Source organism: Streptopelia decaocto (assembly GCF_964273445.1).
Source record: "Streptopelia decaocto genome assembly, chromosome: 7".
Taxonomy (NCBI): Eukaryota; Metazoa; Chordata; class Aves; order Columbiformes; family Columbidae; genus Streptopelia; species Streptopelia decaocto.
Window position 1 is genome coordinate 55804548 of NC_138661.1, and position 21602 is coordinate 55826149.

General features: G+C 37.9%; 1 protein-coding gene across 4 annotated transcripts in view; it reads right to left on the reverse strand.

Annotated features, from left to right (window-relative positions):
* Positions 1–21602, reverse strand: part of INSC (INSC spindle orientation adaptor protein) — a 147317-nt gene that overhangs the window by 45925 nt on the left and 79790 nt on the right. For all 4 annotated transcript variants that reach the window (XM_082057438.1, XM_082057439.1, XM_082057441.1 and 1 more), the window contains 2 exons: positions 21290–21403; positions 14341–14466 (listed from right to left, as the gene is read on the reverse strand). In XM_082057438.1, coding sequence (XP_081913564.1) covers positions 14341–14466; positions 21290–21403 — 240 coding nt within the window. The remainder of the gene's footprint in view (positions 1–14340; positions 14467–21289; positions 21404–21602) is intronic.

A 21602-nucleotide genomic window follows, 5' to 3' on the forward strand; every position in this document is an offset into this window, starting at 1 on the left:
AGGGACTAGTAAAACTAATAAGACAATCTCCTGTCTACAAAGATATCAGTGTTCACAGCCCCTGAAGTTAACAAGTAGGCTACATCAACAGCTCTGCCATTTGGAAGCAGCTACCTAACCTTTGGAGAGCTCAGCTGCTACAGGAAGTTGCTTTCTCCTTCAGCAAGATTACAAAAGAAGTTAGCATCATAGAACCATAGAATGGTTTGCGTAGAAAGGGACCTTTAAAGGTCATCTAGTCCTCCCAACCTGCAGTAAGCAGGGACATCTTCAACTAGAGCCAGTTGTTCAAAGCCCCATCCAACCTTACCTTAAATGTTTCCAGGAGTGGGGCATCTACCACCTCTTCAGGCAACCTGTTACAGCCTAAATCTCCCCTCTTTCAGTTTAAAACCATTACTCCCTGTCCTGTCACTACAGGCCCTACTAGAAAGTCTTCCACCAACTTTCTTAAAGCCCCCTTTAAATACTGAAAGGTGGCAATAAGTGCTCCCCAGAGCCTTCTCTTCTCCAGGCTCACCTCAGTGCTGCATTTTCATTTTCTGACTCCACAGACAGATCCTCTTGGGTAGACTCTTCTGCTTTGCTGCAGCTCAGAATGGAACCCAGCATTCTCTGCTATGACAGCAGGATCAGCATCCTTGTAACAACAGCAGCACCCCTCAGTGCTCTGGCTGTGAGGAAGATCCCTCTCCTTTACACTGATGCCAGTGACCTTATCCTTTTTCTGCATTAAATCATTACCTCTGCTTCCCATGGTGAGATCAGATAGCAGAGTTTCATTACACAGATGCTTCTCATCTTCCATGTCCTCCATTCTCTCTGCCAGCTCTTCTACAGAGGGCTGGCTCAGGTCAGGGTAATTACAAGGTTTGTGTCCTGTTTGCTTTTGAAAGAATCAGAATTGTTATAGACAGGAGGGTTCTCAGGTCTCTCTGATTTATTGACACCTGTATGATGAATTAAAGCTTCCTGACAACAGTGTGTTTTCTTCTTTGGATTTCATGGATGCCAGGGATCTGCTAAAAGCAACTGCTTTACTAGTACGACAAAGGTTGATGCTAGGAACATGGTGTAAATTATGCCAGTATAGCTAGGTTTATTTTTACATTGCCCATCACAGACATTCTTGTTTCTCAGAAAATAATATTACTTTCTCTTTTTCTTCTTCATTTATATCTGCCTGGATCTGGAGGATGAGAGTCCCTCTTAGAACTCATACAAGCAGCCACTATAGAAGAAAAACATACTCAACAGGTTTATTATGGATAGGTTTATCACTAAGCAATGCCACTATTACATGCTTACCATCATCATGCTTGGTATTGTAACAGCACATGTTTTTCCCTGTGTGCTGTTTCCCACCCTGTGTGCTTGTCACCATTCAGAGGATATGGCTGCAAAAATGGGCATGGAAGCTCAGCAAAGAAACTGCAGAACCAAACCCATTAAGATACAGCTCTCCTCACACTGAAGAAAAAAACTGTGACCTGTGGCTCCTTAAGTTATTTGAATGTTTAATGTGTTTGCATTGCATATAAGATAACATTTTTAATTGTACTTGCACTAGAAGGAGTGTAAAGAAAATCAAACAAAAGTGCAAATAACTCCAGCACTCAGACAGGGCAGCAGCATGTGCCGGCGATCGCAGTGGGGTGAGTTCTTGCTGGAGAACCGGCACATTCCTTGCTGTCGCATTGGGCGAGTAATAGATTTCAATATTCATGGACAGATTGTGATGGTCACTGGTTATGTTGCATTATGTTAGTAATAACTCTGCCATTACCACTGGTTTCCCTCATAAACAGCTTGATTTATGTGCAGATTTCTTTATGATGACATTTTCACCCATTTATTTCTATTATGGGTGTAATCCAAAGCCTGCTGGTGCAACTGGAAGTTCTTTTCTAACTTCTGTTGTGTCTCCATAATGCCACACTTACGTGTCTCTGCAAGAGTCCTCATGCCTTCTTGTCTGTGTTTAAAAGTGAGCTTATCGGGATCTCAAAAATCAGACAGTATTGGCATGAATACTTCAGAAAGCAGATTTAGAGGGGAAGCCAAATTTTTCCCTTAAGTACATCCTGTGAAGCCTAGTTCACACCCTTTGGGTGTGAACCCAAGGAGATCTAAAACGTCTGTCAGTGAAATTGACCTTTTCTGTTAAATCTGCTGTCAAATTCTATGATGTCATTACTGCAACTAAATAGAGCATTTTGGAAAACAAAACACTTCTAATAGTTGCCCGTGTTTTAGGGGATAATACTAGATAACTGGCCCTGAACAAGTAGCAAATCAACATGGAGTTTCCCTAAGAAACAACGTCTGTAAGAAACAAACCCCTTACAGGGGCTTACTGTAAAACATGTATGAAAATAAGACAAATATTGGAGCTTTGTTAATTTTGTTAGTCTCTTAGAAGTGTAAAACTTTTTTCTTGTGATTGAAACTAACAGTTTGTATCAAATAAAATGCCTTGTACTCAGTGAAAGGAAAATAAGGTCATCTGTAGGTTATATACAAAGTATAAAGGGGCCATGAGTACATACATACCCAGTACAGCAGGATTTAAAGTATTAGGAGATCATGTCAGAGCTCTTACAGAAGTCCAGACACACGACATCAGTGGCTCTTCCCTTGTCCACTAATCCAGTCACTCCATCATAGAAGGCCACTAGGTTGATCAGGCAAGACTTGCCCTTGGTAAAGCCAAGTTATTGGGGAACCTTTCCTACTTTTTTTTTTTTTTTTTTTTTTGTGAGAACAAACTGACAGAGATGAGCTCTTATAAAAACCAGAAAGACTTCTGCTTTCTTAATTCCACCCGCTGGTCCCATAGGGATTCCTTCTGCAAGACCTCATCTCAGCTTTGTCAGATCAAACTTCTACCTGAGGTCTAAAAGCTAGCAGAGTTAAACAACACCAGCTATGCACAACAAGGTCTAAGAGACAATCTTCAGGACTCCAGATTACTTCCAAAGTAAAGAATAACACAAGTCACCTAGCTCAAGTCTGTAGTTTAGGTTTATGTCAGCCCTGATAAATCTGTGGACTTTACCTTCCTACCAAACTGCAAGCTGGAGGGGGAAGCCTGCCATTCTATGGCATGCAACAAAGTATCTCTTGAAAATTGAGACTGATTTTGCACATCAGTACACCCTGATCCGTACAAAATCTTGCTCATCCATTCCCAGGGATGGCAAATGAGCAAAATGAAAGCCCTCTGCAAAGGAAAAGCTCTAGACAGTACTGGCAAGGGAAGGAACAGTCAGTGAAAGAGCTGTTGTCTGAGAACTTAGAGATGGACAACAGAAGATAGAGCAAATATATAAGCAATGCTGTTACATGTTTAGCTTTTCAAAACCAGGATGATTATCTTAAACAGATGAGATTGTTTTTCTAACAGCTCTTTAAATGTTTTTGGAGATGCTTTATGAAACATGAAAGTTTTAGTGTAAATCGGGCAGAGTGCCAGATCTAAGTGGTTTCCTGCACGCAAACCTAAGTAAAAAAAACTTTATACTGATGCAAACACATGCCTCTACATCACCTGCCATGACTTATTATTTAACCTTCACTTTTTTAAGGAATACAGGGAGACTCATACATATCATGGGTGAGCTTCAGCTAAGCCACATAGCAGCTCTTAGCTAATAACATATATGAGAAAAGAAAAAAACTTATACAATTAACTTCCTTTATTTTTGTTAGGGGCACATGCCTCAAAATGCATTTCATAAGGGAAGGATACCAAGTTTCAGCTAATTAGTCAGTTTACACTGCATTTTATTTCCTCTGTTTCTTTTATGTGACTCTAGCTCTTGCAAAAAAACTCAGCTCCAGCAAGAGTAAGCATTTGGACCATGCAACAGAATCAGAATATACCAATACTGACAGCAAAACCCTGACACAGTTTTGAGTTTATAAGATGCTGTTCAAGTGAGAAAGTTAAACTGATAAGCACTCATTTAAACCAAGCAAATCTACCGGTAAAAAGTTTAAGTCATAATGGCCAGTGCTAGAACTGGTCAAAGGTGTTATCATAAAAATGTTTCCTCTATGTACTTTTCCCCTGTTTTGTAAAGCATTGTCCCAACTTGTTGCAGTGAGTGATACTGTAGAGGAGGAAAGAGAAAAGGGATTTTCAACCATGTGTTCTGAATGTAATTTTGGCAAACAGTGGGTGAAAACAAACAAAAAATACAGGCAACTCTATAAATATAAAATGAGATTTCACAAAACACAAATTTCTGAATTTCCTTCTCAGTAACCATATAGAGAGGTTGCACACTACTGCTGGGACCCAATTTGGAAAAGCTCCTTAGTGTCTGCAGCTAGAAAAGATTCTTGCCTTTCACCTGCTCCAAACCCCATGTCACAGCAGGTCTCTTACAGCCTCACTGCCTAAGCAAGTGTGAACCCTGATGAGTGCTGTGTTGCATGAGGCCTCTTAACCCTGTGTTGAACCCAGGGAAGGGCAGTAACACTTGTGAGAACGAACTACAAAAATTACAAACGTGGTTTTGGAAAAGAGCTAAGGACTAAGGTAGGTGTAAGCTGAGGTTTATGTGTTTTGCTAGTTTGAACTACTACTAAGAAACAAGCCCAAGGAAGTGGTCAAGCTGAGAAGCTAATGCAGAATACAGATGGTTTCATGAAAATAACCAATTTTCTGCAGTGCTTTTAAGTCCTGATTCTCACCCCAATAGGTGACCAATATTCATTACCAGATAAAAGTAAGCCAGCCACTTGTCTAGTAGCCCCCGTCATGTTGTCCTCAGCTATGATTGAGATCAACTAATTTACGGACAAGTTAAACGTCTAACAGATGGAACGTACAGAGCTGTTTCCAACTGGTATACCCCGAAGAAAATAAATACGAAGCACCTCGAACCAGGTAAATGTATTTTTAAACTAGTGAGGAGTTCCATAGCTGGATGAAGAAAGGATTTTCTCCTCTTGCTTTTTAGTAATGTGCATCTGGAAAGTTCAGTCCTTCAAAATTAAATGTGTGTAAAATTTTCAAAGGCAATGTTATGCAAGCAGAAACTTCGAGAGCCATAGTTAATTCTGGTAGGAAAGTAAATGTGACAGAAGCCTTAGAAGAGAAAATAACACTAGTAATGAATTATCAGGCTCTAAAATGTTTAAATCCCTGTTGTGTAACCAAATCTACATAGGTACGTATTTCTTCCTGCAGAGGATTCTGAAGTCAGTGCAGTTTTAGGCAAGGTTAAAGGTCAGCCAGACAAGAAATAGAGTCTGAGCAGCAAACCTTTTGGACTTTTCCAATGAGTCACAAAAATCATCAACAATTCTGAGTCATCTAGTCAGCAGCCGGATGGGTCAGTTAGACTGGCATATCTAATTGCAGTTGAGGTTTTGTGGGGGGGGGAGTTTCTAATGTGTCTGTCTCTTTTAGCAAGTATTTTTACTCCTATCTCTCCTCCCGATGTAGTGCAATACAGCTGAGTTACGTAAGCACGTTCAGTATGTGTGTTTACATATGGATGCAAATGCAGATATGCAATGCAACAGTTTCTTGAGTGAGAAGAATTATGAAAGTAACTCATCTGATAGGTCTTTCTGTAAGGCCATGTGTTTCCAGTTTCTTTTCTGCCTCTATCAGGGACAGGAGGAATATTTGAGGTCCAAAATAGCTCTCTCCCTGCACTCTTTTTAAATGCTTCCATTGATTCTCATTAATCTCTACCTTCAGTATAGGAGCTGAGTAAGCTTCTTCTTTCATCTTAAAATTAAATTTGCTTGATAGATAATTATTATTATTATTAGGCAGGGAAAACCCACCTGTCATTTGATGTGTTGGCTTCTGTTCCTTCAAACGTCATTTGTGGATCATTTTGCTGCCTTGATCACTGTCATCATTTTAAGCAATATTTTAAATCATTACAGAAAAATCATCGTATGGTGATTTCCAAATTATTTTTCATTTATAAAATTCTCTTAACATCCTGACTTTTGAAACATAAATCTAGAGCTATTTGGAGCGCTTTAAATAAAATACTTAGTGAAATATAAAATCAATAGCTAGCATAAAATACCAACATAACTGACTGCAAAAACCATGTGTAAATTATATGGGAGCCAAACAAGTGCAGAGTGGTAAGCTGGCACCAGGTCAAAATTTCAAAATGACGTTGCAGGGAATGGCAATCTACAGGCAATGTTCCAATTTGATCTTGCACATTGAAGTGTACACCTCAGTAACCTGGCATAGTCTGAGGACTTTCCTCTTCCGCTTTCAAAATCTCTTTCAGTGCAATTTATCTTTTTAAAACAAAAAGAAAAATTCTGAAGACACTCTTTTCTGCACCTCAGCTAGAAAAATTAAGATGTATAAAAAGACAAAGCTGAGGGGTAGATGAGAAGCAATGCTGTTCCTCCTGCAGTGGCTGCATCATATAGGGGAACCAATGCCAAAGTCCACCTAAATTTATCAGTTCTCACTCTGCTTGGATGCTGCTCTGGAGCCATGAAAAAAACACAACAGAGCAGTGGCAAGATCTGCTCTCAGCACATCATTGATAATACCTGAATGCCACTGTAATGGCTTCTCCTGATCAAATCTTACAGAAACAAGACAAAACCTGAATAAAAGCAGGCCTGTTTTGACTGTTATGAAATTCTTGCATGCAGACATGTTATCACAGATCCATGCTTAAGCAATATGTCACTTTAAGCACAGGACAAAGGCAAGTAAAGATTAAATCTGTGGGTGGCATGAAAGGACTCTAAAGGCAAATGCCTTAAAAAAAATGTTCATTTTGGGGTTAGAAGACAACTTGCGCTTTTGTTATCAATTTATAGATAGATTTATATATCATTTCATAGACTGCCTGCTTTGCCTCTTATTGAAAAGACAGACAAGGTTTGTCAAAAAAGTCTTGAACCTATTTGATCTGAGTTTGAAGCATTCACTTTGTTCCACAGCACTATGTGTTCAGTGACCATCAAATGATATTTACTGTGTGAAACTTATTGCAGTCTGAAACCTCAATTGTGAGCAAAACAACAGACATGCATGTCTGTTGACATTTTTAACAGGTAGTTGTTCTTTTGTTTTTAAATGCAATTATTCACACACTTAAGGCTAAGCGCATGTGCATATGTTTGCAGAGTCTGGGCCAGGCCTGATATCTAAATGAGGATCTACTGAAAAACAACAGAATCTGTGTCCTCCAAATGCAGCTATTCACCAACTCCTTAGCTAAGTCTCACATTGTCCTACTTTACCAGTATTATAAAAATGTTTATCTTTAGTGCTACACTTGCTGGCTCCATTCTCCCTCTTCTAAAATCTATAATATGATTAAAGTGAAGCAAGGTTTGTAAGGAGAGGTAATATCTTTTATTAGAGCAACTGATACATATCTCCTTAGACCATCAGGCCTACAACAACACAACCACTATAATTTAATTAGTTATTTTAACAGAATTGGAATAATGGTAGTGACCTCAGCCAAAGCATTTTGTGCATACTTTATTCCTACAGAGATCTGGCAATGTCCCATAATCCTGCACTAACATGTCTGTCTTTATTCAGTTCCATGTCTCTTGAATAACAAGTCCATTAAATAAAAAAAAAAAAAAAAACCAAAAACAACCTTGCCTTTTTCTTTGCATGATAAAGGGGGTACTGTGATAAAGCAAACAAATGTTAATCTGCTGTGTAACTGGCAGAAGGCTTTCAACAGTGATACTGCATAGATTAGCCACCAGTTGTTGGTTTGGTTGGTTTGTTGTTGTTGGTTTGGGGGTGGGCACAGGGAGAGGCTGTTTTCACACTGGTTTTCAGTATTCAGAAACAAGTCCCTTCCATGACTTCCAAAGCATTCTACCCTACATCTGGGATTGTGCTGAAAAGCTGCATTTACTAATTACGTATACATGGCTCTATAATCAGGAGGTAAAACTTGAAACACCACCTAACAGATACAAAGCCAGCAGTTGAGGAAGGGCTGTTCCTGCACTCTCAGATATGATTTAATGAATCTCACAGGGGCTTTGACAGAAATGTAATTTGCCAAACCCAGCACATTTTTCACTGCCAATTAATTAAACAGCCTTACTGAGAAGAAGTGTCCAGTAAATTAAAGAGCTGCAAGAGTAGAACTTTACATTATCTAATTGTACCACAAACTCAGCTACTGAAATAGATTTGCCTGGTTATCAAAAAGGCTATGTGAGAAGCAGCTTTTGAACATGCTATTCCCCACACTATTCCTTAAAGCTGACTTATATTTCTGTCTCATTGTAGCTCTTCATTCCCCTGTGAACTATTATACACAATTACCCAGTGACAAGTGAGACAAAGTTCCCAACTCTAGCTATCAATGACATTAAGTTTCAGTGTGTTCTGCACTGCGTGCCAAAGTTGCTTGAATTAGTCTGTAAAAGGTTCTCCTCAAAATTCAGAACAACAGAAATCTCTTTATCCATTCCTGCTCACTGTTTGTAAGTTTACAAGCATGATTTCAAAGCCTGGCTACAAACGCTCACAGAAGATGAGCCAAAACAATGTTCTCAGATGGAGAAAAGTGCATTATGCAAACCAGGAGAGTTGACTCATCAGCCAAAGGGTTGTAAAAGAAATGCATCCTCTTCAGCTCTTTCCATCTAAATCATTTCAGATGCTCTTAGCACACAAGCCACTGTTCTGTGGTTTTAAGCATGCAAAAAGAAAGTTTCCAGTCTCTTCCCATCCATGAAACTGCAGAAGAACTGTTTTGGGGAACTAACAAGAGTGAAATTCCCATTCATAAAAAAGTGTTGAGAATGTTTTCATCAACATGATCCACTCAGAAAGGATTACAGTTTTAAATGTTACCTGTTCTTGTGGGAAAGAGACAAGAGAAGGACTCCTCAACAACGTATCCCTTTCTAATGATTTCTAAAAGTCCTTTATTTTGTTGTTAATGCCTAGCTTTGCCCTGTCTCACTCAGGAGACAGAGTAACATGGAATTTGACTTTCCGTGAACTAAAAGTAAATTTTGAAAACTATGGGGGTTTTTTTTGAAAATATTTTTCTTAAAACAATTAAGCTCTTGAATTCAACTAATTTTAGAATAAAATATCCATGCAATTTTTATCATCTTATAAGCCTATCTAATCCCTTGTTCTAAAACTAAGAAAAGAAATTTTAGCACAAAGCCCTTCTCTGGGGAGTGAGAGAGGCCAGCAGGTTAAGGCAGAGCTCTGCACTTCCTGAGATTTTCTCCTTGCTGGAGATCCTGTGAACAAGCTGCTATTTGCCATAATGAAAATCAACACTTCACTGCTTCTTAGAAAGCTGCACACTACTCCTGCATTTCTTAAAATAAGAAAACAACCTGCAGATATTTTTTTTTAATGTAGCAGCTTCTGGGTCTCTCCTTCCTAATCACTGGCACTCTCACACACCTTTTCTAGGAGACCATTACTAATATTTTGCTTCCCCTGGTATTTTGCATTTGGAATATGTAAATATGAAGACAGCCATACGGTTCATTCAGATCAGGCAAATTTTCTCTCTGTTGTATGGTACGAAGTTATTTCCATCACATACCAGACACTATGAAAAGAAAAAACATTCATGATTGTGGAAGATTTATATGCCGTGACAGTGAAATCCATGGGCCACCAGCTAAATTTTGTGTTCAGATTTTAGAAGTGGTGACTGTACCCTCATACCAGGTCATCCAAGCTCTCATAATCAAAACCCTCTCCATATTTCTCACTTCTGTCTCACCCTTCAGCTACACGAACCTTAGTGGTTTCAGCAGCTGAGATTTAAGGCAACACATATACTTCATCTGAAACAGTTACTCCCTGGCTTTGACTGAGGTTAATGTTGGAAACTGAAAGTTCAAAGCAGTTACAGCGGAATGAATTAATCAGCTCACATTCACCCAAAAGCTATGAATAAATTGTAGTTGCAGGTTCTGTAATAAATATTTTACTTAATTCTCACCAAAAGCTCATTTTTCAAATATATCATTGACATACTACATCCCCGTCATGCAGAAATTATTACTCCATATAAAAGCACAGTTGCTCTTAAAAATCAGACTGGGTTCACAGTGAACAACAGATTTTAGGTTACTTGTGTTTAAGAAGTTTTCACGAAATTCATACAGTTTCCAAAGCACAAAAATGAGACTCTTTGTACTTGCTTTCTCTTTCTTCAGATTATTTTTCTGGAGGGAAGTAATTTGATATGATGTGGTTTAAATGAAGCATGTAAAGTAATTTGTAATCTATACCTTGGCAATTTTGCTTAAAGCACAGTATATAAAAACCATGTCGTTTGTTTAAAAGGAGGGTTTATTAATGAAAGTAACTACAGTTGTCACCAGCCTCTCTGGAATATCTTCTCTTAATGAGTTGATTCCAGGTGTCTTGCTTTCTGGAGTAGTTTAAATAGTGTAAGTAAACATACACCGCACAGTGTTAATATTTAGGCAGCTGCTTGAATGACTACTTGTATAAGTCATTATGGTTTTGTGGCAGATGAGCCTCAATCTAGGTCCCCCCTGAGCTGCAGCTTTTAAAGGTAATAATGTTTCACATGCACATTAGAAATTGCAGTACGCTGCACTACCTGTTTGCTGTTTATTTCTGCACTAATTCTGCAGTTCTTTTATCACATAGGAAGTTTGCCTCAGTGAAAATCACACAACTGAGCTTCAGTGCATAGCAAAAATTGGAAAGCCATGCCTTCTAGCATCAGTCAACAAGTGTTGTATGGACAGACCTGAAGCAGAAAAACTGCCAGAGTCTCTAGACATTAATGAGGCCACATATCAGCATCTGTACAGGAAGGACTTTGCTCTGCAAAACAAGAACCTAATGCAGCCTCAGGAAGGGAAAGGGCTGAAGAGCTCCTTTAGGTAAACAACATGCTGAAGATATATGACTGTATTCAAATACAAATCCTTTTTCCAGGCAAGGTTGCTTCATGTTGAAGACAATAATCTGTTAGATTTTATGTGTGTCTTGACAATAAAAATGGCATTTGAAGTACAGCTATTCCTAATGTAATTTGCAGGATGTACATTATCATAAAATCAAGTCCACCTTTTTTTTCTTTTTTTCTTTTTTTTTTTTTTTTTTACCTTAAGTTTCATGAAATGCATACGTTAACCTTTCTCAGCTCTGCGCCTTCAACAGTCCTTTCTACATGAGAACCCTCGAGGTGAATTAGGTTGTCAAAGCACGCTTGTGAAGATTCAGATATTCTTCCCTCTAGAACCCTCAACAAATGTCTGTGTTGAGAACAAATTTCCTTCTATATCATTGCACTTCTGTCCAGAGCTGGATACACAAAAAGGTCTGCATGTGCAGCACTACTACTGTTCTTCAGTTTTCAGTCATGCTCATCTCCTCCAAAGTGTTTTCCATTCTTCTCATTTTAGAGATTTCAGCTATTTTCTGTATTATCTATTACCTACATTATATATTATCTATATCTGTATTATATATTGTCTCTGCATAAACTCTGGAGTGCCTAGACCAAAAATAACCATCCTCTCTGATGCAGTGAGCTTTCTCCTAAAAACTTAGCATGCTCAAGTTCCACAAGACACAGTTGACAAAACTCTCTTTGGCACAGGGTGAGGCAGCTACACTAGTGATGTAAAGGAGGAAATTTCGGATTGCTCTGCCAGTGTCTCACCACTCCTCTGAAGTGCGACTGGTTGGGCAGCTGAGACCAAAGAATGGTCTCAAACCTGCTGGTGTCACAATGGATTATGAACTTAAAGTGTAACAAACAACCAAACATCCATAAACAGCATGGAGCACCAGAATTGCCACTTGTGGAGCACAAGTTTTCACAGAACAACATTTATTTACACACGATTCTCAATCACAAAATGAGACTACTTCACTATCTTTCTACTTTAATTGCCTAATTGCATAATTCATTACTGAAAATATATTGGTTTAGAATAGGCAATTTCCTACACCTTTAGAAATGAACACTCAACTGTTACTTTTATTTGTTAGTAAATGAGGACAGTATTTCCACATCGCAATCCAAAAATCCACTCAAGACAAATGCTTTAAGACAAGTATAACGTAATTCACATTAAATTTGCACTAATTATAAAGAAAGTCTAATATTCAGGTATCTTAAAATGCAAGAAAAATGTTAAAATATTCTCTGCTTGGATTGCCTTCTGTGAACTACTGAATACCTTGCTTGCTTTCTAAATAACTATTTGCACTAACATAGATGCTCTTGTTACCCTTCTTGTGTTGCTACTGAACTGGAAAGATAAAATAGCTTTGGATAAATATACAATATTCCTAATGTCTTTAGTAATTAAGAACTGCAATTACTGCAGAAAGTATACTGTCTCCTTTTAGTTCACCTCCCAGAGAAATGTTCCATTAGAAATGACAGCTCCTGCTGCTTTCTTTTAAGTGGTCTTTCAAACACTTTAATGGTTGTGAAATCTTATTGAAAAATAGAGGGGGAAGGTGGATTTTTTGGGGGGAGGGAGAGAGATAATATTTTAATATTTTTTAATATTTTAATAATTCTTTTAATCCTGAAATACCTAATCTGAATTGTTTGGAGACCAAGCTTTATTTGTTTGAATGAAGTTTCTGCCATTAAAAATCAAATTCAAATTGCACTGATGTTTTAATGCACTAGGTGGCATAATTATATTTACATTAAAGCAAATTAAATGCTTCCCTACCACCCAGGTACTTAGTTGGGTAATAGAAGCCACCCTTTCTGCCAGGTAAGGAGTCCTCCTTATTTAAAGAAGACAATATGAAAAACTGGAGTGCTGTTCACATCAATATACTGGTCATCTGATCCATGTACTTTCCATAGCCTCCCTAGGGTCAGAATGTCTTGCCACTTCTAAATAGGTATACAAGAACAGTGAAAAGAGAGTACGAAGAGTAGTAAAACTTTCTTGTTTACTATCCTTCTGCAGCTCTATGAACTGGCAAACCTGGGCTGTCACCAGCTGAAAGATTATTTACTGGTGACATAACATTTTACTGGCTTTTATTCTTCAACCTCCACTAGCACTTTCTCCTTGTAGAGAAAATTTGCTTCTGTCTGTTCAGTCAGGTGAGTATAACATCCAGCCCCTCATGTCACAGACTGAGGTTTTGCCAAGATATAATTTAAGAATTGAAGGCCCAGGTAAAAAACGAACTACTGAAAGCAGGGGTAGGGATTTCAGTTAAACATCCCTTAATCCCTACTCTGGTCCTGATTGTGACAAAGTTTACCCTAAGCAGTTTTGCTTGTGATCAACATTAAAGCAGATCAAAGATATATGAGCCTGAGAGTTATCACTTTTTCTGGGACTCCTGTTTTGTCAGCTTTGATATCGGCCACATTAAATGCATGTTGAGACTGCCAGGAATTGGACCAGGTGAGCTGAATCAATCTCTTCCATTTCTAACTCTATTAATTCCACTGCTATAGTGGACATAATGAAAGATCCTTTTAGACTGATTCTGGTGTCAGTCTGAACCAGCATTATGTAAAAAAAGGAAAAAAAAAAAAAGTCATCTTCATTTACTGTAAGCTCAGATACTTGCTTTTTGCTGCAGATGTTCTGTCATGGTTTGGTTGAATTCAGGGCAGTAAATTACAAGATATGTCAATGTAAAGTGGCAGTGAAATCATTTATCATTAACTTGAAGAGGCCATTATTCAGCTGTGGAAGATGACTGTTTTATGAAATACAAAGGATGAGATCATGATTTAGTGACCAGAAGTGTTCATTTTCCAATACACAGCAGTATGTACCAAGAGTGAGAAAGGAATGGAACCTGAGCATTTGATATAATTTTATCTGGATAATGTTTTGATGTTTGCCATCCCAGTTAAAATTGGCCTGTATGAGACTCATTGCTGATTAGCAGACACATTTTTCTGTTGGTCAGTTTCTATATGTGTCCCGGTTCTTTCCGTGCAATTACAACTCTCACAAATGCCCTACCTGAGCATCAGGAAAGGATGGAAAGAGGTATGGAGCTTTCTGTCTTTTAAGGGTCATTTGAAACACTGGAGTTTCTAAACAAACACTTCAGGGAGTCCAGAAATTATGAGTTCTCTGGGTTTTTTGACATCGTCACTAGCATATTTATCTGTCTAATGAAAATTATCCCCACTTAGAAAGCTTATTTGTGCAAGCAACTGAATAGGATAATGTTATTGCTGGGACTAACTTTGTAAAAACTGAAGATGTGTTCAGCACAGAAAAAGTGAAAAGTATGGAGCACGGTACCAAACACCCCCTAGAATTCCTAGAAGAGATTAAAAACAGGACTTGCCTGGTTTATGCCACAGAGTCAGTGCTTACCTTTTCCAGCTGGTGCATCCCTTCCTCTACACAGCAAATAGATGCCAACGTTCTCAGTGTCTGGGGATAAAGGCACCTGAAACAATCCTGGCGACAGATCTTAAAGAGAGTGACGACACCTCCTTCCTGCAGGGGAAAAGCAAAAATCAGAAAAGCAGCACTGAATGTCTCCCCAGTATTTAACTGAGATTGGGATGGGGGGCAGAATCCTTTAGTAATTTATCCAAATTAGCTGTCATCACAACACCAACAAAAAGGATGTTAAGCTCACACAGAGAACTCAAGTTGATTAATGCTTATACACTAAGTGATGAAAAAGTAATATAGCCTCAGTAGGTGGTGTGCTTAAGTGATTGACTTTTATCAATTACAAGTGCAACTTAAATTAAACTTGACATTCATGCAAAAATTACCAAGAATTATCAATAGGCAGCAATTGCAATGACATTTAAGTGACAGTTCAACAATATGCTATTAGTTTAAAATAGATTTTTGTTAGCACATATTTCCCATTGCTCTATATGAGTTCCATACAGTATTTACTTAATGTTAAAATTTGAAAGAGAAGATCAGATGGTTGAAGACCTATCTAAAATAATGTGGAAATAGCTGTCAAGTTCTATACAGGTACAAGTCATAACTTCATCCTCCAATACATGAAAATCTCATTCCTACATTTTTTTTCTTTTAAATATGGCAATAATGACAAATATTTGAGTACATATACATTCTTACAGTAGTTATACTTAATAATTTCCAACACAGATTGTAAACATATAAGTGTTAGCAAAGTTCACATAAAAAATTGAAATATATAAATAAATACAGACAATACGTGCACTTCTTTTAGTATTTTTTTTTATTCTCCTACATTTAAAAATGTTATGCCATCAGGTAGACTACAGATGCCTTATATTATGTAAGAGCAGACATATAATGAGAAGGAAAGCATTCAAAATATTAAAAAGAGATGAAAGGTCTCAGACTGAAGTACTCAGACTACACTACTAAATTAAAATTGTTGGAATCATGGAGCAAGTGTAATATACACTCCTCTTTTTCAGATTCACAGAAAATCTTTTTCTCCTCCACCTTGTCTCTTATTTGAAAGCTCAACAGGTTGTACTGACATAAAACCTCCGGACTACAATTCAGACCACTCATTTTCAGAATTCTGTGTTTTTGTAGTGTAATAGTTCTGCTGGAATAGAGTAGAGAATAATAGGGCAAGCAAAGCTATATGTTCAGTCTAACAAAAATATATATCAATTTATAAGAAAATTAGACTTAGACAAAATTAACACCTCAATATATTTACCAGATAAAATATCTATGTTATGTCTTTGCACATATATATGTAATTTCCATGAGATCAGTGAAAACAGCAGGCTTACTGAGGTTTGCTAAGGGTAAAATGTATTTCTGGAATTGTAAGAAGTGCACAAGTATCTGTAAGAGTTATTTTATATCTCATACTTCTATATATAACCTACTGCAGAAAGATATACCTGAGCCTTTAAAATAAAAATAAGGCAGTACACTAACAAAAAATGTTTCAGTCATATTTTGCATTCCACAAAAGGATATTAATATTTCACCCAAGCGTTAATTGAATTATCTATTAAAAATATAGAAAAAAGCTATTACATTGTTGTCCTGAAACCTAAAGTAACTGGGATTTCTTTATTATTATTTTTTTATCAGTTTGAAAGTCCCCATGGTTCAACAGAGATGACCTGATTCTCTGCTTTATTCATAAGCAGAAGTTTGTGGACAACACTAGTAAAGCTGAAGCGATGGCACATATGCTTCAAGCTTTCTGCATGAGAAATGTGTGCCCTGCTTCTGCCTCTGATGGACAGGAAATGACTTATCATCACGTTTGTCAGAAGGACATCTAAACTGTTTATTTTGTGCCCTGTGTACCATCACCAAGCTGTAAAATATTGATCACAAATAATGAACCTAGAGAGCTGTAAGTGAAATATGGAATGTGTAGGAAATACGGAGCCTGATTCTATGGCTTGTCAACAACACTCCCCTCAATGGGATCACAGCATGCCCCAGAATTTATTCACCTTTTCCAAGATTTGTCTCCTGTATCTTTTGGAATGATGACAAAGCTGTATCTGACAGGAATACATATAAATCATTCAAATGAATAAACAGTACTATTCAGACAAAGAAACATAACAGCACTGAGTTTTGCTTTCTTTTGAAATAAACCTGCACCTTTCCAAAAGTTCCTGATATGTCTAAGCATACTTTTATATATTCTTTGCAGACTTCTGGTCAAAATCTGGAAATGCCAAAATAACACATGAAGAGCTGCTCTTTCTGTAATTCAAGTTTCATTCAGGACAGGCTTCACATACTCTGAGAAGCAGTATCTGAAAAGAGAACTTGCTTTACTGCTTGATGACCTATTTCTCTTCTATATTGGGTTAACAGGAATTCACTTTCCTGGAGACATCCCTGAGATGCTATCCGGAAGGGCCAGCAATAGATAACAAAATCACCCGAAATAAAACCACAGAAAGTATCTGAAGGAAGTAATGAGTACAGAAAACCCCACTGTGCATGGTGAGTTGAATGAATAAAGAGGAGAGAGAAAAGGCATCCAACTCTAAGGTGTAACATTTTCAGTTTCAGCCTGAAATCACTCAAAGTGCAGTGAATTCTCATCAAGTCTTTCCTCATGATAGAGGACAACAATTATAATTAGCTTTAAAGAAGAAGTTTTCATAGTAAATACTTGCTAGAAAAGGAACTGATATACAAAAAGGTAAAGATAAGATGTATGAGAAGCCTTTCAGAGCAAGTGATCTGCTGCACATCCATATGGGATTCAAATAGTCAAGCATTCTCCAAAGAAGAGTGTGATAAGCAGGTATGGCTATCTTCATTATAATTTCTACCTCTTTCTCTCTTTTAGGAGACTATTATTATAGCACCCAGTTCAATACAGTTGGTATTAAACTCTAATCATGATCAGTGAAATGGTTTTATTAACACTTCTTTCCCTGTATCACCGTGTCCCAACATTTATTGTTGTAACTCCAGAACTGATTTTTACTAATTCATCTGGTTGTTATGAAGCCAAATCAATTTAGAACCAGTTTACTTCAAGTGCTCAAGTCCACTTAAAATTTATAATTTCTGGTTTTTAGTGTCTCATTGTGCTCTCAGAACATAAAGTTATAGTTTTAACAACCAGGACTAATTTATAGTTTTTAATATGAAAGATCCCAGGATTGAAATCTAACAGATAGAATCACAGAATAGTTTGGGTTGGAAGGCACCTTTAAAGTTCATCTAGTCCAACCCCCCTGCAATGAGCCGGGACATCTTCAACTAGAGCAGGTTGTCCAGCCTGGCCTTGAAAGTCTGCAGGGATGGCGTATCAACCACATCTTTGGGCAACCTGTTCCAGTGTTTTACCACCTGCAGTGTAAAACATTTCTTCCTCATGTCTAGCCCGAATCTCCCCTCCTTTAATTTAAAATCCAGTAGTCCCTGTCCTGTCACAACAAGCCCTACTAAAAAGTCTGCCCCATCTTTCTTAGAAGACCTCTTTTAAGTATGGAAAGACTTCAATAAGATTTCCCCAGAGCCATCTCTTTTCCAGGCTGAACAGTCCCAACTCTCTCAGCACCTCCTCACAGGGGCATTGTTGCAACCCTCTGATCATTTTCATGTCCCTCCTCTGCCCCCCCCCTCCAGCAGGTCCATGTCTTTCCTGTACTGACAGTGCCAGAGCTGGACACAGGACTCCAGGTGGGGTCTTACCAGAGCAGAGAGGCAGAATCACCTCACTCGACTTGCTGGCCATGCTTCTTTTGGTGCAGCCCAGGATATTGTTGGTACATTGCTAACTCATGTCCAGTTTTTCATCCACCAGTACCCCCAAGTCCTTCTTTGCAGGGCGACTCTCAATCTCTTCATCTCCCAGCCTGTCATGATACTGTGGGATGCCCTGACCCAGGTGCAGGACCTAAACTTGACCTTGTTAAGCCTCACGAGGCTCACATGGGCCCTCTGCTCAAGCTTATCCAGGTCCCTCAGGCATCAAGCGCACCACTCAGCTTGGCGTCACCTGCAAACTTGCTGAGGGTGCACTTGATGCCTCTGTGTCATTGATTAAGATATTAAATAGTACTAGTCTCACTATGGACCTCTGTGAGTCATCACTCATCACTGATCTCCATCTGGACATCAAGCTGTTGACCATTTTGGATACAAACATTCAGTCCATTCCTCATCTACCAAAGAGTCTATCCATCAAATCCATACGTCCATAAAGTAATTTAAAAAAAAAAATCCATACATCTATAATATAATAAAAAATACTTTTGTGAACACATTCCTGCAGTACAACTCCAGACAATGATACAGCAAGTTAGTCAAATTGTTTGATGTTTAACTATGTGTTATAAGACTTGTTAGAGGAATATTTTAGCAACATTTAGTTCCAAAGGTAGGAAACTGATCTGCAGAAAGAAACTTGACTAAAACTTTTACCTGGTAATTCTCTACTTGGCTCTTCTCTTCCTTTCCTCATCTTTTTTTGCTTTTAAAATTATCTAAACCCGTGGACTTTTCATTATGCTGCCACCAGTGAAGTTGCTTGTAGATGAAAACTATGTATTACTATGTATCATAGCTCAACATTGGGTATTCTATTAGCTCAGAATTCAAGGGTGATTAGTAGTAGTAGCAGTAGTAGTATTTAGGCTTTTTCCTTTCGTTTCTTATCTTGCCCTTGCTACTACTCATTTGTGTTAGAGACTTCAGTCTTCGTAATTCTGACAGCTTGTGAGAACAACTAGTGGGCTGCCAGGGTGAGTCAGCAACATGACTCTTTCACAGCACATTACAAAGTTACATGCTAAAAGAAAAAAAAAAATATACCTCCAGGTGGAATAAAATTATAGGTGATGTTTCAGCATGAGGGATTACCATTTCAAAGCTTTTTTTAAATTTTGGTAAAAATACTTCAGCAGCGGGGTGGGGGGAGTAGAGGGATTGAAAGAGAATACTGAAACCCTTACCAAAACGTGAAGTGAGAAACCAGTTCCTGTAATATTATAGCTTTACAATATTATCGAGGTTCTTTGTTTGCATGTCAGACTTTGGTGTGCTTTAGAGCTGTGCTTCATATCTTGGGACAAGAAAAGGCTATCAGCAGTGTTCCACAAAATCAGACATTGTCACGGAGACTAAGTCATCAAGTTTACATCAACACATTTGTTGAGTTTTGCTTTTGCTGTAAACAAATATTCCATTTCTCCAGCTAGTTTTTACAAAGATAATGACAGCTCTTAAGGGAACTTTGTATCTGTGGGAAATTTTGAGATCTTTACAAAAACATTCTTAACCCCTTAATGAGTGGGCACAGTTCCAGCTTTTTTGTTTTAAGTCACCCTGCACTTTCAATGTCATAGCTAACTACTCCAGTGACTGAATTCAAAATTTTGATCTGTTACAACTCCTCCACCACCTTGCTCACTGACGTAGATAACTGAGGCAATACAGAGGGTGAATGATGATAGTGAGTCAGGATGAATGTTGTTCACAGTGCACAAAGAGTCACACAGGACAGGTGATGCAGTAACGACTGTAATTTGGCAGCCGAACACCACTTAGGGTTATTTGCATAAGAGGATGCATTTCCTCACTCATAAACCTGTGACACATCCAGCGTTTAGCAATAAATTCATTTAGTGATTTATGGAAGGTCAGATTTCAGCTAAATTAAACTGGTTTGGAATTCACACAATGATAAAAAGCACAATACCAATTTTCCTCCATATGTTAGTTCTGCACTTCCTCAATACTTAACATTTTAACATTGTTTTTGGATACCACTGAGTGGAGCTCAAATATCAACTTAGAAAAAATCAAGCCTCTCAGGCTGTTGCCAGGATCCACCACGCATTTCTAAGTCTACCTTATTCTCCATCTTCAGAACAGAGCAGTAACTTTCATGGTGCAAAAATCCATCTAAAGGCAGATCAGAAGTAAAATGAATTAAACGCTTCTGTTTAACCTCACTTCTGAGCAGGACAAGGGATTGGCACACCACTCCATAAGCAAAAGCTGGGGAAAGGAGGTTTTCTTCTTCCTGTATACACTGCGGATGGAATTAACCTATTCTCAACCTCACACAATGCCATGCCTTTCTCACTTTTTCAAGATCCAAGCGTCCTCAAAGGTGCCAACACTGCACAGATTGCCAGTATCATTGATCTTGGCAGAATAATTTGTTTATACCAAAAGCTATCATCAAATACTCAGTGAATGAGAACACACACTGCCAGAAGTAACTGTAATGATGTTCCTCCGTAAAAGGAAAATAATCAATTCAAAGTATTTTTAAAATTACATCTTTCATAATATCCCTGATGTTCTCTGTACACACAGCTGAAGAATCTTGCTGTTTCACTGCATACTTGTCAGCCATATGCATGGCCAATTGTAAAGTTTCTTTCCACTTCTGTGTCTGATACTCTCAGGAGAAACACTAGAAAAATGCCTAAGATGTCGAAAGGAGTGATAATGCATCAGGGGGCACAAAGACAACTGTAGCTGGATCAACATTCAGAAGCTTGTTGGAGCTTACCATCCTACTGTAGTTACTTGTACAAGCATTGTGCTTTATTGAATAAAATATTTTGGGGTTGTGGTCTTTCTTTATTTTTTATTATTATTATATATATATTTACTATCTAATAGTATAATTGTAACTAAGGCTTGTAAAAAGCAACAGAAGAAGAAAACAAATAGTTCCTCATAGAAAATTTTGTTGTTCTTTAACCTAGATTTGTCCCCTGAAATACAGGATTTCGTCTTGTTTGTACATTTCAAAACTTGTAATGACTTCTGTGTTAAGTAAAGCAACACACTTGTATTACTAGTTTCCTTTGGATTAATCCATAAATCCCCTTACCTTAGCTATGATACGGCACAGATGAGCACCTTCCTGGGTAAGGCTGAATAAACTACTAATCGCTGACTCAGTGATGTACACGCTATCCGACAATTCTATTTGTCTCAGCAGGTTCTGTGTGACATAAGATAATAAAAATAATTTACTTCTAATGAAAAACATTAGTATTATATTTAAAAACAAAATGGAGTAGAAAGTCTAGTTCGTTGAATCCCTATCGTCTTACTTCTCACCCACAGAAAGAAAAAAAACCACACACATGGGCAGGAGTCAAACTGATAATACTAACATGTTTATGGTTGCATTTGAATAG